This window comes from Cucurbita pepo, chromosome 2, assembly GCF_057944985.1.
Source record: "Cucurbita pepo subsp. pepo isolate OVF chromosome 2, ASM5794498v1, whole genome shotgun sequence".
In the NCBI taxonomy this organism is placed as follows: domain Eukaryota; kingdom Viridiplantae; phylum Streptophyta; class Magnoliopsida; order Cucurbitales; family Cucurbitaceae; genus Cucurbita; species Cucurbita pepo.
In genome coordinates, this window is record NC_141799.1 from 6,717,514 (window position 1) to 6,730,943 (window position 13,430).

The 13,430-nt window shown below is 35.8% G+C and overlaps 1 protein-coding gene and 1 long non-coding RNA gene across 2 annotated transcripts; one reads left to right on the top strand and one right to left on the bottom strand.

The window, feature by feature from the left end:
- The first annotated feature begins 4,868 nt into the window (after positions 1 to 4,868).
- LOC147793435 (uncharacterized) lies at positions 4,869 to 8,075 on the top strand. Its single transcript, XR_015420014.1, has 3 exons — positions 4,869 to 5,538; positions 6,783 to 6,970; positions 7,946 to 8,075. It is a non-coding gene; the product is annotated as an uncharacterized LOC147793435 (long non-coding RNA).
- Positions 8,076 to 8,316: 241 nt separating this feature from the next.
- Positions 8,317 to 9,423, bottom strand: LOC147793436 (uncharacterized). The gene has a single exon (XM_087121088.1). The coding sequence runs from the start codon at positions 9,421 to 9,423 to the stop codon at positions 8,317 to 8,319; it is 1,107 nt and encodes a 368-aa protein (XP_086977214.1).
- Between the last annotated feature and the right edge of the window lie 4,007 nt (positions 9,424 to 13,430).

The following is a 13,430-nucleotide window of genomic DNA, read 5'->3' on the forward strand; positions in this document are numbered from 1 at the left end:
TTCTTTGTACCCCTACTTCCATCATAATGAGGGCCGAAGAGTGGGCCACCTTTCTACTCAATGCATCTGCGACCATATTTGCTTTTCTAGGGTGGTATTGGATATTTACATCGTAGTCCTTTACCAATTCTAACCACCTTCTCTGTCTCATATTTGACTCTTTCTGGGTGAAGAAATATTTAAACTCTTGTGGTGAGTTAAACTTTGAATTTTATCAACATACAGGTAGTGTCACCAAATTTTCAGCGCGAACACTACAGCGGCCAACTCCAGGTCGTGGGTAGGGTAATTATCTTCGTATTTTTTTAGTTGATGGGACGCGTATGCAACAACTTTACCGTGTTGCATTAACACACATCCTAGTCCATTCTTTAAAGGTGTCACTATAGATTACGTACTCTTTTAAGATCTCGGGTACCATGAGTACCGGGACAGTTACTAATCTCTCTTTTAGGTTCTGGAAGCTTGCCTCACAAGCATCATTTCATATAAATGGTACCCATTTTCTCGTTAGCTGTGTCAAAGGCGAGACTATTCTAGCGAAGTCCTACACGAACCTTCGATAGTATCTTGCTAGTCCTAAAAAACTCTGTACTGGTGTTACCAAAGTTGGGCGTTCCTACTTCGTGACCGCTTTGATCTTAGTAGAATCTACGGACACTCCATCCTTTGTCGCCACGTATCCTAGGAAAGAGACTTATCATAACCAAAATTCACACTTTGAGAACTTGGCATATAACTTGTTCTTTCTTAGGGTGGCTAGGACTTTTCAGAGGTGTTCCTGGTGTTCCAAATCTGTTTTTGAGTACACTGGGATGTCATCAGTGAGCACGATCACAATAGTGTCTAGACAGTCCTTGAACACTCGGTTCATTAACTTCATTAACATAGCTGGAGCATTAGTGAGGCCAAATAACATCACCACGAACTTGTAGCAATCATACCTTGTCCTAAATGTTGTCTTTGGTACGTCTTTTTCTTTACTCGTTATTTAATGGTAACCTGACCGCAGATCTATCTTAGAAAATATTGTTGCCTCTCTGAGTTGATCGAATAAGTCTTCTATTCTAGGCAGAGGGTATTTATTCTTTATGGTTCTCTTATTTAACTCTCTGTAATCAATGCACAAACGCATCGATCCATCTTTCTTCTGGACAAACAACATTGGCGCAGTCCAGGGGAATATGCTAGGTCGAATGAACCATTTATCCCCTAAGTCTTGTAATTGCGCCTTGAGTTCCTTCAACTCTGCGAGCGCCATGCGATAGGGTGCTTTAGAAATAGGCCCAGTTCCTAGCTCGAGTTCGATGACGAAGTCAACCGCTCGGGAAGGGGGTATTCCAGGTAGGTTATCCGAAAACACATCTAAAAACTCGTTTACGATTGACACGTTTTCTAGGGTCTTTTCTTTTCCTCTTACCTCTACGGCACATGCTAATGTAGTCCAACCGCCATGTTGGACTAATCTCTTTGCTTTCATCATCGAGACTACCTTTAAGGGTAGCCCCGGTATTTGTGCCTTTAAATTTAAAGCTAGGTCCCACCGATGGTGAGAATATCACCTTTTTTTTTTTTTTATGACATTCTATAATAGCATGGTTTGCAACTAGTCAATCCATGCCTAGTACTACGTCGAAGTCGGTCATCTTTACTACTATTAGGACTACGCTTGGAGTTTGGTCGGCTACTATTGCTTGATCATTCTTTACTCTATCCTTAGTTACTACGTCTACCCTCCCAGGGCTGCTTGCCGACCATACATACAGTAAGGGTTCTAATTCAAACCCTGTCTCTGATCCCTCTCGAGGTGGGCTCTCTTCAGCCTCACCTTGTCCTCTATCTCTAATAGGAGGCCGTCCCCTTCCTCGTCTTACTCTTTCGCATGGTCTAGGCAGCATGGTTCTAGAAACCAAGATAGCATCTCTTAAGTCTAAGGCTAATTACCTATGAAATTATGCTATGCATCACATCTACTAAGTTCACATCATATTGCAAACAGAATCACTCAGCATGCAACACATCATATCATGCTCTTAAATAAATACGTGAAATATAACAACAATTTCAGTAACATTAACATAAAAATGCATGCAAGTTTGAAAACGTTTCTCTTTTCTTATCTTGTGCAAGGCGTACCTGACGGTGACGGGGCATCGACGTTGGGACCATGGAACGTGCCAAGCCTACATTGTAGGCTAGTCTACAGAATCTAAGACCTAGAGCTCTGATACCAACTGTAACGACCCTAAATTTCCACATACTCAGAGTCGCTACTAACGTCTCATGCTCATCTATAATGCGGAAATGTAACTCTTACTTGAACATAATTGATAACGTAAACTTCAAAAAAACGTTTAAAACAACTTCTTCTTTGGAAAACACAGCCATGGTCTTACGTGTTTAAATATGAAATACTGAAATTTAGAGAAAACAAAAACAAATACAAAATAATTTAAAACAATGAAATGCAAAACAACTTATTCTAACTTAAGACTAGAAATTTAAATATGAGTCTACCCTATGCACGTGCCACAGTCTCTGCTCGCGATGCCGCCATCCTCCGTACAAGTGCGCCTTGCCTTTACCTAAAAAATGATGTGGTACACGGCCTGAGTATTTCAAAGAATACTCAGTAAGTGGCCGCACTATAGGGGGCCATGCAAATGCAAACACATGCAATCATGATTTAGGGACCTATCTCTAATCATCTTAGGGGTGGCCTCTAGTCTCGGACAAATTGGATGTGTAGTACTTCCCTACACACGACTCACACGTGCGAGTGTGAATCCCCAGGGCGCTCGCACACCCCCTGGACCCTCTGGTCAAGCTAATCTATAACGACGTCCAGAGGTCAGCGGAACCCCATAGTGTCATGCGCCTCATGAACACCCTCATCTGTGTGCATTCGCACCTGTGCGCATTCGCGCTCATCATACGGTGCGCGTCCGCACTCATCATCTCTAGGGGAAGTAGCCCTATGCTTATGAACATACAAAATGCATGAGGTCTTTCTAAATCCATCATAATGTCTCTTCTGACACAACCCTCTAGTCTCATCTCTTTGTTACTCTAGGTAACACATACTCGTGGATATTTATATTAATATCATTTTCACGCTCTTAGGGTTGTGTCCTATGTCGATCTAACGACATGATGCAATATGGCACTCATCATCATATAGCATGCTCAATATGGAAAACATCATCGTATTAAGGTAAACGTCATCATACTCATCATATTGCCACAAAGTGCATCAAACATACCAAGTACGACATTCATCAAAATATATATATATACTGAGCACATCATCAAGTATCGTAACTCATACATCATCATAACTCATATACCGCATTGTACGACATAGTTCATACATCATCGTAACTCATACAATTTTTAGCCTATCCTATAGTAAGACCACTTACCTGGTTGGCCTTAGCTGAAGATTCCCTAATTTAATTAACGTAAGCTCCCGTTCCTCGAGAGCTACTCCAAAGGTTGCTAGAGTTCGCTTCATATCGAACCGTTCGTCACCTTTTGTTAGTATTTCACATTTTAATTAATAATCCAACTAACAATGTGAAATACAGCTCTAAACCGGTCTTAGTAAAAATCAAATTCTACGTTTTCATTGTTTCTAAATTTTGGTTGGGTAGTAAAACTTAAATTGAAAATATGTCAATATTATTTCATGTTGCTTCAATCATTCAATCCAACTATGGTTTGTTATAATCAACTATGGTTTGTTATAATATTATATTAATAATTTCTCACATCTTCCATTTTCTTTCTCTATGTTGTACCACTTTATTTCTATTCTCTCTTCTTTTTCTTTCATATAAATGACTATGCAATTATAAAACAATATTCAATCAATTTTGTTTTCTTCTCATCTAAGTATGAATATCAATTAACCGAAGCCATTTTCAATCTTTTTTTTTTCTTCTCTTTCCTAAAAACTATTATCATTAACAGAAGACATTTTGAATCTATTATGTTTTCTTCTCTTTCCCTTTTCAATCTATTATGTTTTCTCCTGTTTCCTAAAACTACTATCATTAACCATTTTCAATCAAGTAGGTTTTCCTCTCTTTCCTAAAAATGATGATTGTTAGATGCAATTGACAAAGCCATTTTCAATCAATTTTGATTTCTATCGGATATCCAAAAATCTAAATAATTGAAAAAGAGATCTCAGATAACTTTTCAATTTTGATTTTCAATCAGATATCCAAAAATCTAAATAATTGAAAAAAAGATCTAAGATAACTTTTCTATCTCTGTCATGAAAGAAAAGAAGATCTAACTTACCGATAATTTTCTATCTCTTCCCATTCCTATTAAATATTGAAGGCTGTCTCCAATTCTTCTCTCTCAAAATATGTGATCTTTCCTTTGTTTTTTTTCCTCAGATTTTTCTTTTCCCAAAATCTGCCTTTTTTTTTTTCTTTCTGTTTAGTTTTTTTTGCAGATCATTTTGCAATGGAGGGGTTGGGGAGATATTTTGGGAAGGTGGAGAGAGAGTCCATAATTTACTTTTTTTTTTTTTTTTTTCTTTTTTTTTTTAATTATTATTATTATCTTTTCTTTTTTTTTTTTCTTTTTCTCTTTTTTTTTTTTTTTCGGGTCGTTACAATTAATTTATTTAATAATCTTGCTTTTGTTTCTCAAATTGAACCAAAAAGTCTTAAGGATGTCGAAAATGATGAGTTTTGGATTTTAGCTGTGCAAGAAGAACTAAATCAATTTGAAAGGAATAAAGTTTGGGAATTAGTCCCTATCCCCTCTAATATTTCCATTATTGGAAGCAAGTGGGTTTTTAGAAATAAAATGGATGAAAATGGGAATATCATTAGAAATAAAGCTAGACTTGTAGCTCAAGGTTATTGTCACGAGAAATGTATAGATTCTGAAAAAACTTTTGCACCCGTTGCTTAGATTAAAAGCTATTAGAATGTTACTTGCATTTACTTCTTACAAAAATTTTATATTATATCAAATGGATGTGAAGAGTGCATTCTTAAATGGTTATATTATGGAGGAAATTTATGTAAAACAACCTCTTGGATTTGAAAATTTTGATTTTCCACATCATGTCTAAGTTGAAAAGGACTCTTTATGGCTTAAAACAAGCTCCAAGAGCTTGGTACGATAGACTTAGTAATTTTCTTATTGAGAATGATTTCAAAATGGGTAAGCTCGACACTACTCTCTTTATTAAAATTAAAGAAAAAGATATGCTATTAGTGCAAATATATGTTGATGATATTATATTTGGTTCTACTAATCCTTCTATATGCGAAGAATTTTCTAAATTTATGCCTAACGAATTTGAGATGAGTATGATGGGAGAACTCAGTTTCTTTCTTGGACTTCAAATCAAACAACTGAAAGATGGTATCTTCCTAAATCAAGAGAAATACATCAAGGATTTACTCAAAAGGTTCAAGTTCAATGAAGGTTGCAAAAACTCCAATGAGCACATCTACCAAGCTTGATAAGGATGAAAAAGTAAATGTGTAGATATAAAATCTTATCGAGGTATGATTGGATCTTTACTTTGCTTGACTGCTAGTAGACTTGATATTATGTTTAGTGTATGTCTTCGTGCTAGGTTTCAATCTTGTCCTAAGGAATCTCATCTACATGCGGTTAAAAGAATATTTAAATATTTGCTTGAGACTATTAATTTAGGATTGTGGTATCCTAGAAATGTTGAGTTTAAATTGGTAGGATATTCTGATGCAGATTTTGCGGGAAGTTTACTTGATCGTAAAAGTACTAGTGGAACTTGTCAATTTCTTGGTAGTTCATTAGTTTCTTGGTTTAGTAAAAAGCAAAATTCGGTTGCCTTATCTACTACGGAAGCGGAATATATTGCGGTTGCTAGTAGTTGTGCTCAAATTCTTTGGATGAAACAAACTCTTTGTGATTTTATATTAAAATTTAATAGTGTGCCTATCTTTTGTGATAACACCAGTGCTATTAATTTAACCAAAAATCCTGTTCATCATTCTAGAATTAAACATATTGACATTAGACATCATCTTATTAGAGAGCAGGTGCAAAATGGACATATTATTCTTGATTTTATAAACTCTAATAATCAATTAGCAGATATTTTTACCAAGCCGTTAAATGAAGAATTTTTTTGCAAAAATAGGCTTGAGCTTAGTATTATTCGGTGTGATATATCTTGAATTTGAGTTTGGTATTACTCGGTGTGATATATCTTGAATTTTATAATCTTAATTATAAGCATGTTCTTAGGGGGAGCATGACATTCTTTTATTATTGTTTTATTGTTCTGTTTTATGATTACAAGGGGGAGAAAATTAGTAAAAATATGTTCTAAGTTTGTTATCTTATAATTAGAATCCCTTCATTGTTATTTTATAATTAATGAATCACCTTGTTGTTGTGTTATTTCATAAGTCATTGAAGTATTAATATAGGGGAGAATATGGATTTAAGTGAATTTCAAATTTATGATAATATATTAGAATGCCTATCTATGCATCAATATTATTATTTGAACATGTGCATCATTTTAAGTTTTATGGATTTCATACTATTTTTTTTTAAATGATTTGTCGTCATAAAAAAAAGGGAGAATGTTAGCTTTTTGGCTTTTAATCTCAAATTAATTAATTTTAATTAGTTAATTAATTGATGTTTTGAGGATAACAAACCTACCTTCAATTATTAACTATTCTCAGTATTTTGTCCATAGTGTAAGGTTGAGAATAACGATTTCAACGTCTTTTTTGGTTCACTCAAATTAGAGATAAAATGAAGAAGTTTCAGTCAAAACAAAATACCCGACGTGATGATGTGGCGGCAAAATTGACATCATGGACCAATCAAATTCAAAACAAGATACCTCATGATGATGTGGTGACAAAATTGATGATATGGTGACAAAATTGACATCATGGACCAGCGGCAAAATTGACATCATAGACGAATCAAAGTATGACATTTATAAATTTGGTAGAGTAACAAATAGTAGAGTTTTCAATTACATTTATGAAAGTTTTCCATTACTTTTAAATTAAAAGGGGAGTATTTGAATTATAAAATCATTTCAATTACATTTAAATGTCCATTACTTTTAAATTAAAAGGGGAGTATTTGAATTATAAAATCATTTCGATTAAATTTATAAAAATTTTCGATTACTTTTAAATAGAAAGAAATTATAATGATTTCATTTACATTTCTAGTTGTTACTCTTAAATGATATTTGAATTATAAAATCATTTCAATTACATTTATAAAAGTTTTCGATTACTTTTAAATGGAAAGAAATTATAATAATTTCATTTACCTTTGTGAAACTAGTTATTTAAGACTAGTTGTTACTTTTAAATGAAAAAAAAATTATAATAATTTCAATCAAAACTAGACTTTAAATAGAAAGAAATTATAATGATTTCATTTAATAAAACTAATTTTGAGAAAGAAAATTATTTGAATTACAGAATCATTTCAGTTACATTTATAAAACTTTTCATTTACTTTCAAAATGATTTTTTTTTTATATTATTACATTTCAATATGTTATATATAATAAAAATGAATTTAAAATGCTTTTAATATTTATTTAAAATAATATATATATATATATAAATGAAACATGTGGTCTATAATTTTTTACGATAAATTTAAAAATAAATAATATTATTTTTCGTGGTTCACGTTTCGTTCACGTTTCAGTTTACGTTTTAGTGGTACGTATCAATTCCTATTTTTACAATTTGATCACGGTTTAAACTCATCACCTCTTCATATTTTTCAGAACACAACACACAAAACATTTCACAATACACAAGTTCGATAATTTCCTCTATCTAAACTTTTTTTAAAAAAGTCTCCATTGTTGCTATCTCCAAATTTCCAATTTTATTTCTTGTTTATCTTATTCTAAGAGAGATGTCTATTGTAGTGTTAGAAAATTGTAAATCTACTCTTTCAAAGAGTTGTACCGGTTTGATCATGAGTCGTAGAAAGGATTGAGTTTGCACTTGAACTCGTAAAAGAGCGGTGTACTGGTTTGATCCTGAGCCGTGGAAAGGATTAAGAGTCATAAAGTTTTATTCAAATTCTCAAGAGGCGCTTGGGGAGTGGAGTAGGTCGAGTTTGACCGAACCACCATAAAACTACGGTGCTATATTTTCTAACTCTTTTCCTATTTAAGTTCTAAATTATTGTTAAGTTTTATTTTGCATGGTATCAAGTTTGATTGTTATTAAAAAAAAAAATTAATAATTATATTGTTGAAACCCTATTCACCCCCCTCTATGGTCGTCATATCGATCAACAATTTCCAACAACTTCCACTACCTCACGACTACCGCCATCATCTTTCGTGCCGCCATCTCCTTTTGTGTTCAGCTCTTCGTTTTTAGCCATCAAGAGAATGCCTCCACTTGTTGCATCATCCAAGACTAGATTGATGGTTTCTTCCACCTTCTCTTTGGCTCGACAATCTCTGGCATAGTGACCCATTCTGTCACAATTGTAACATCTGTCGGAGTTACAATTATTTGCATAGTGGCCATATTTCTGAGATTTGAAGCACTGGATGTTGGAAGTGTATCCTTGACCGCGCCTTTGAATACGTCCTCTTCCACGCCAATTTGCTTGGCTCGATAGTCTCTTCTCCTGGTAGTTTTCTTCGTGACTATTACCTTGAGCAGCTCGACCATTCCCGCGGCTTCCACTATCTCTACCTCGAAAATTTTGTAAGTAGAGTATTTTTCCATCCTTTATCGATGCCTTCGTCTGAAGCGCTTGATCGAGTGGCTCCTTCTTCTTTTTCTTGCGTTGCTCGTGTGCCTCGAGAGAACTAGCAAGCTCATCGACTGTGAACTTCGCTAGGTCCTTCGATTCTTCTATGACACATACGACATTCTCGAAGTTGTCTGTTAATGACCTCAAAATTTTCTCCACAACCCGCGTCTTGGGTAACATTTCTCCCTTCCGATTTGACTGATTCGCCACGGTCTGTACACGAATAATGTAGTCAGATACATTTTTTGATTCCTTCATCTTCATGCTGTCCAACTCGCCACGCAGAGTCTGGAGATGCACCTGCTTGACTCGGTCGGTTCCTTTGAACACCTTTTCTAGAGTGTCCCACGCTTCTTTTGAAGTAGTTGCCCTTGCAATCTTCTCAAAGCCCGACTCGTCAACAGCCCGGGACAGCATGTATAATGCTGCCTTATCCTTTGTCCGTAATTCCTTTAGCGCCTTGTTTTGCGCCACCGTGTAACCCATGGTATCAATCGGTTCTTTGAAACCATCTTCGACCACCTCCCATGCGTCTTGCGAACCGAGAAGAGCTTTCATTTGGATGCTCCAATTCTCGTAGTTTGTCTTTGTCAATCGTGGTAGCGGCATTTGTCCCATCATGTTCGCCATTGGCTCTGATACCAATTTGTTGAAATTGAAATCGTTCTGATACCAATTTGTAGAAATTGAAATCGTTCTGATACCAATTTGTTGAAAAATAAAGCCAAAATAAAGCCGCTCCGATACCAACCTCGAAACAAAACGCTTGCTCTGAATCTAGTTCGTTTAGATAACTCTCACAAAACTTTAAAGGGGTGTCAAAAGGGGTTAAAGGGGTGTCAAAAGGGGAGGGAGACAAAGAGACAAAGAAGTTCTCAAAAGTTTATTACACAATAACTCAGACAATAAATTGCTTTACAACTATACATAAACGCCACTTTTATAGTTTGTATGAGGCTAAGTTTAGCTGTAACTTCCCTCACTTTCTCTCTACATAAGCCCTTTTCCCTCTCAAATTTGGTAAGGGTCTTTTTGACCAAATAACAAACAAAAAAATCATATTTTTTTTTTTTTCTTCTCTTCTGCTTAAGTTTATTTCTTAACATTGACTCACCATCCTTCATGCGAATAGCCTCAAACAAACTCTTCAAGGTCTGCACCTTTGCTTCCTTGACACTTTCATAAAAGCATGCGGTTTTCTTTTTTGCTGACCATTTGGGTCATGTTTATAGGGAAGTGGCGCACGTTTAGTTGGCCACTTGCGCCATTTTTAGCATACAACTATTATCCTATTTTAGTAACAATAACGTGGGTTATAAACTTGTTTTTTTTTTTATTTATTTATTTTGCTTCAAGTTTTTGGTTAAAAATAGTTGTTTTGTATTTATTTTATTTTTGTTGTTCATTTCTCCATAAAAAAAAGGGCCAGAGATATCATGAGGAAGAGTGGAACTAGTTTTTAGGGAGATAATGTGAGTGGTTGCTGATGAAATTTGATATTTTTTTTATTATATAGGGAAAATGGTGTCAAGTTAGCTAAACACCACAAAAAGAGATAAGTTTAATTTATGTGTCTTTGCTCCTTCCCCCTTCTGTTATTTTTTTCTTTTAATTGGTATCAGAGCTACAAGATCAAGGCCTATTTTCAATCATGTCTCAGCTAGTGATTGAGCAATCAAGAAGGGAGAAAAATGAGACAAGAATCAAGTGACAGGAGCTAAAACACCGGTGCGATAGAAGATGATGCCTCAAACGAAGTGAGTGTATGGATTCAAGAAAAGGAGTGATCTGTCACACTGAAATACCCGATGCTGACAAAATGCAACTATGCAGCTTGGGCGATTAAGATGGAGGTATTTATGATGACACAAGGTGTTTGGGAGGCAATTGAGTCACCCGAAACAGTAGATAACCGCAAAGATAAAATGGCTTTAGCAGCTATTTATCAAAGTATTGGAGAAGATACGTTGCTATAGTTGGGTGCCAAGAAAACGGGCAAAGAAGCCTGGATCATGTTGAAAAATATGAATCTAGGTGCAGAAAGAGTGAAAGAAGTTAGAACGCAAACTCTCTAGTGGGAGTTTAAAGCGTTGAGGATGGGTATTCAGAAAGTATTGATGAGTATTCTGGAAAACTCACCATTATTGTCAAAAAATTGAGAGGCCTCAACAATACTGTGGATGATATCCAAGTAGTTAAGAAAGTTCTACAATCCACCTATGCAAAGTTTCTTCAAATCACTTCAACGAGTGAGGAGTTCAGTGATCTCAAAACAAAATCCGTTGATGAGATTATTGGATCACTCAAGGCACATGAAGAAAGATTGCAAGGGTTTGGAGAAAAAGATGAAATCGTTCTCCTCACTCGTGTAGAATGGAAGGAACGAGAGAATACAAAATCCTCAAAGAAAGAATGGAAGGATCAAGGCAGTTCCAGGAGGAGGTAGGGGACGGGGTCGTGGAAGATGGAGAGGTCGTGGGAGAAGTAACTGGCATCGAGGAGATGAAGGAGAGTCGCAAACTCAGAAGAAGAAATTCGACAAAAGTAAAATTAAATGTTACAGATGTTAGCAGATGGGACACTTCGCATCAGAGTGTTTCACAAAAGACGAACAACTCAACTTGATAGAGATGCAAAAGGATGAGGAGTCTTCATTGCTGATGATAGCGGCATGTGAAATTAAAACCACACATGACAAAGAGCCTGATTTTGTGATTTTGAATGAAACTATAGTGCCGCTACCAGCCAATATTGGAGCTGAAAATTCCTGGTTCCTAAATACTGGAGCAAGCAACCACATGTTAGGAGAAAGGAGGGTGTTTCGTGAGCTCGACACATCTGTTGTTGGAAAGATACGTTTCAGTGATAACTTTGTAATAGATATTTGTGGTCGAGGAATAGTGCTCTTCAAATGCAAAACCGATGAGCACTTGATCTTATCGCAAGTCTATTACCTACCTAAACTCAAAAGCAATATAATAAGCTTGGGGCACTGGACGAGAGTGGAAATAAAATTGTCATAGAGGACAGTGTGATGAAGATATATGACAGGGCTAGGAGCCTAATTATTATGGTGACCAGACAATCCAACAGATTGTATGTAGCAAAGTTGAAGCTTGCGGATCAAGTGTGTTCAATGACAAATATCAGTAACGGTGGTTGGCTCTGGCATGCGAGGTATGGACACCTGAATTTTCACTCTTTAAAGCAATTAAATGACAAAAGAATGGTTGAAGGGTTGCCGAAAATCACCCAGGTCAATCAATTTTGTGATGGGTGTTTAATTGGAAAGAAGCATAGGACTCCTTTTCCTCGAACAACAACATATCGTGCGAAGGAGTCATTGAATCTCGTCCATGTTGATCTATGTGAACCTATTTCGCCAATGACTTATGGAGATAACAGATATTTTATATTACTAGTGGATAATTTTTCACGATTTATATGGGTGTTTATGTTGACAAACAAGAATGAAACACTTGATATTTAAAAATTTCAAGATTAGTGTGGAGGTAGAGAAAGACAAGAAGATTAAGAACTTTAGAATGGACCGTGGAGGAGAGTTCGTATCTACTGCTTTTAAAGACTATTGCGAGAATGAAGGCATGAAGAGATTTCTTATTGCACCATTTTCACCACAGCAAAATGGCGTAGTAGAAAGGCATAATCGAACAGTTGTAGAGATTGCCAGATGTATGTTAAAGAGCAAAGAGATGCCTACAAAATTTTGGTGAGAAGCCGTCAAAATTGCCGTGTATATTCTGAACAGATCGCCAACAAAAGGAGTTGCAGATGGTACACCGTATCAAGCTTGGTTTGACAAGATACCGAAGGTTCATCACTTTAAAATCTTCGGGTCTCTTGCTCATGCCAAGAATACATATTCACATCTTCCTAAACTTGATGATAGGAGTGTGAAGACAATTATGTTGGGATATGAATATGGAACCAAAGCTTTCAAACTATTGGATCCACAAATGAACAGAATTATGGTGAGCAGTGATTTGTTGTTCGAAGAGGAAAAAAAGTGGTGTTGGGAAGAAATCACAAATGGTGATAATGAACAAAGAGGAACTTTCACTGTTCAAATTTCAGAAAAATAGAGTAGAACAGGGGAGAGGAATATTGAACAAATCAAAGTTAATCCAAATGAAAGGCAAAGAGAAAATTCATCCTCAACTTTATCAACGCCAGACATTACCTCAAATGCATCATCATCAAGCTCGTCAACACCAAAGTTCAGGTCTCTAGAAGATATTTATAGAGAATTGAACGAAGCAGTGGGCCTTTGTTTTCTTTCTATAGAGGAGCCAACCTCATATGAGGAAGCTGCTAAGAATGAAACTGGAGGAATGTCATGAAGTCTGAAATTCACTCCATTGAAAAGAACATGAAGTCTGAAATCGGCATCAAATGGATTTTCAAATTAAAGAAAAATCTAGATGGAGAAATCATGAAACATAAGGCAAGACTCGTGGCAAAGGGATATGCACAGCAATTTGGTGTAGATTACAGTGAAGTATTCACACCAGTGCCCAGGTTAGAAACAGTGAGATTAATTCTTGCCTATGCAGCCATTAAAAATTGGGAAGTACATCACATGGATGTGAAGACAACTTTTCTGAATGGCGAGTTAG

Bases quoted from the DNA above. Each gene is read 5' to 3' on its own strand.
- LOC147793436 (XM_087121088.1), bottom strand. From the start codon at position 9,423: ATGGCGAACATGATGGGACAAATGCCGCTACCACGATTGACAAAGACA.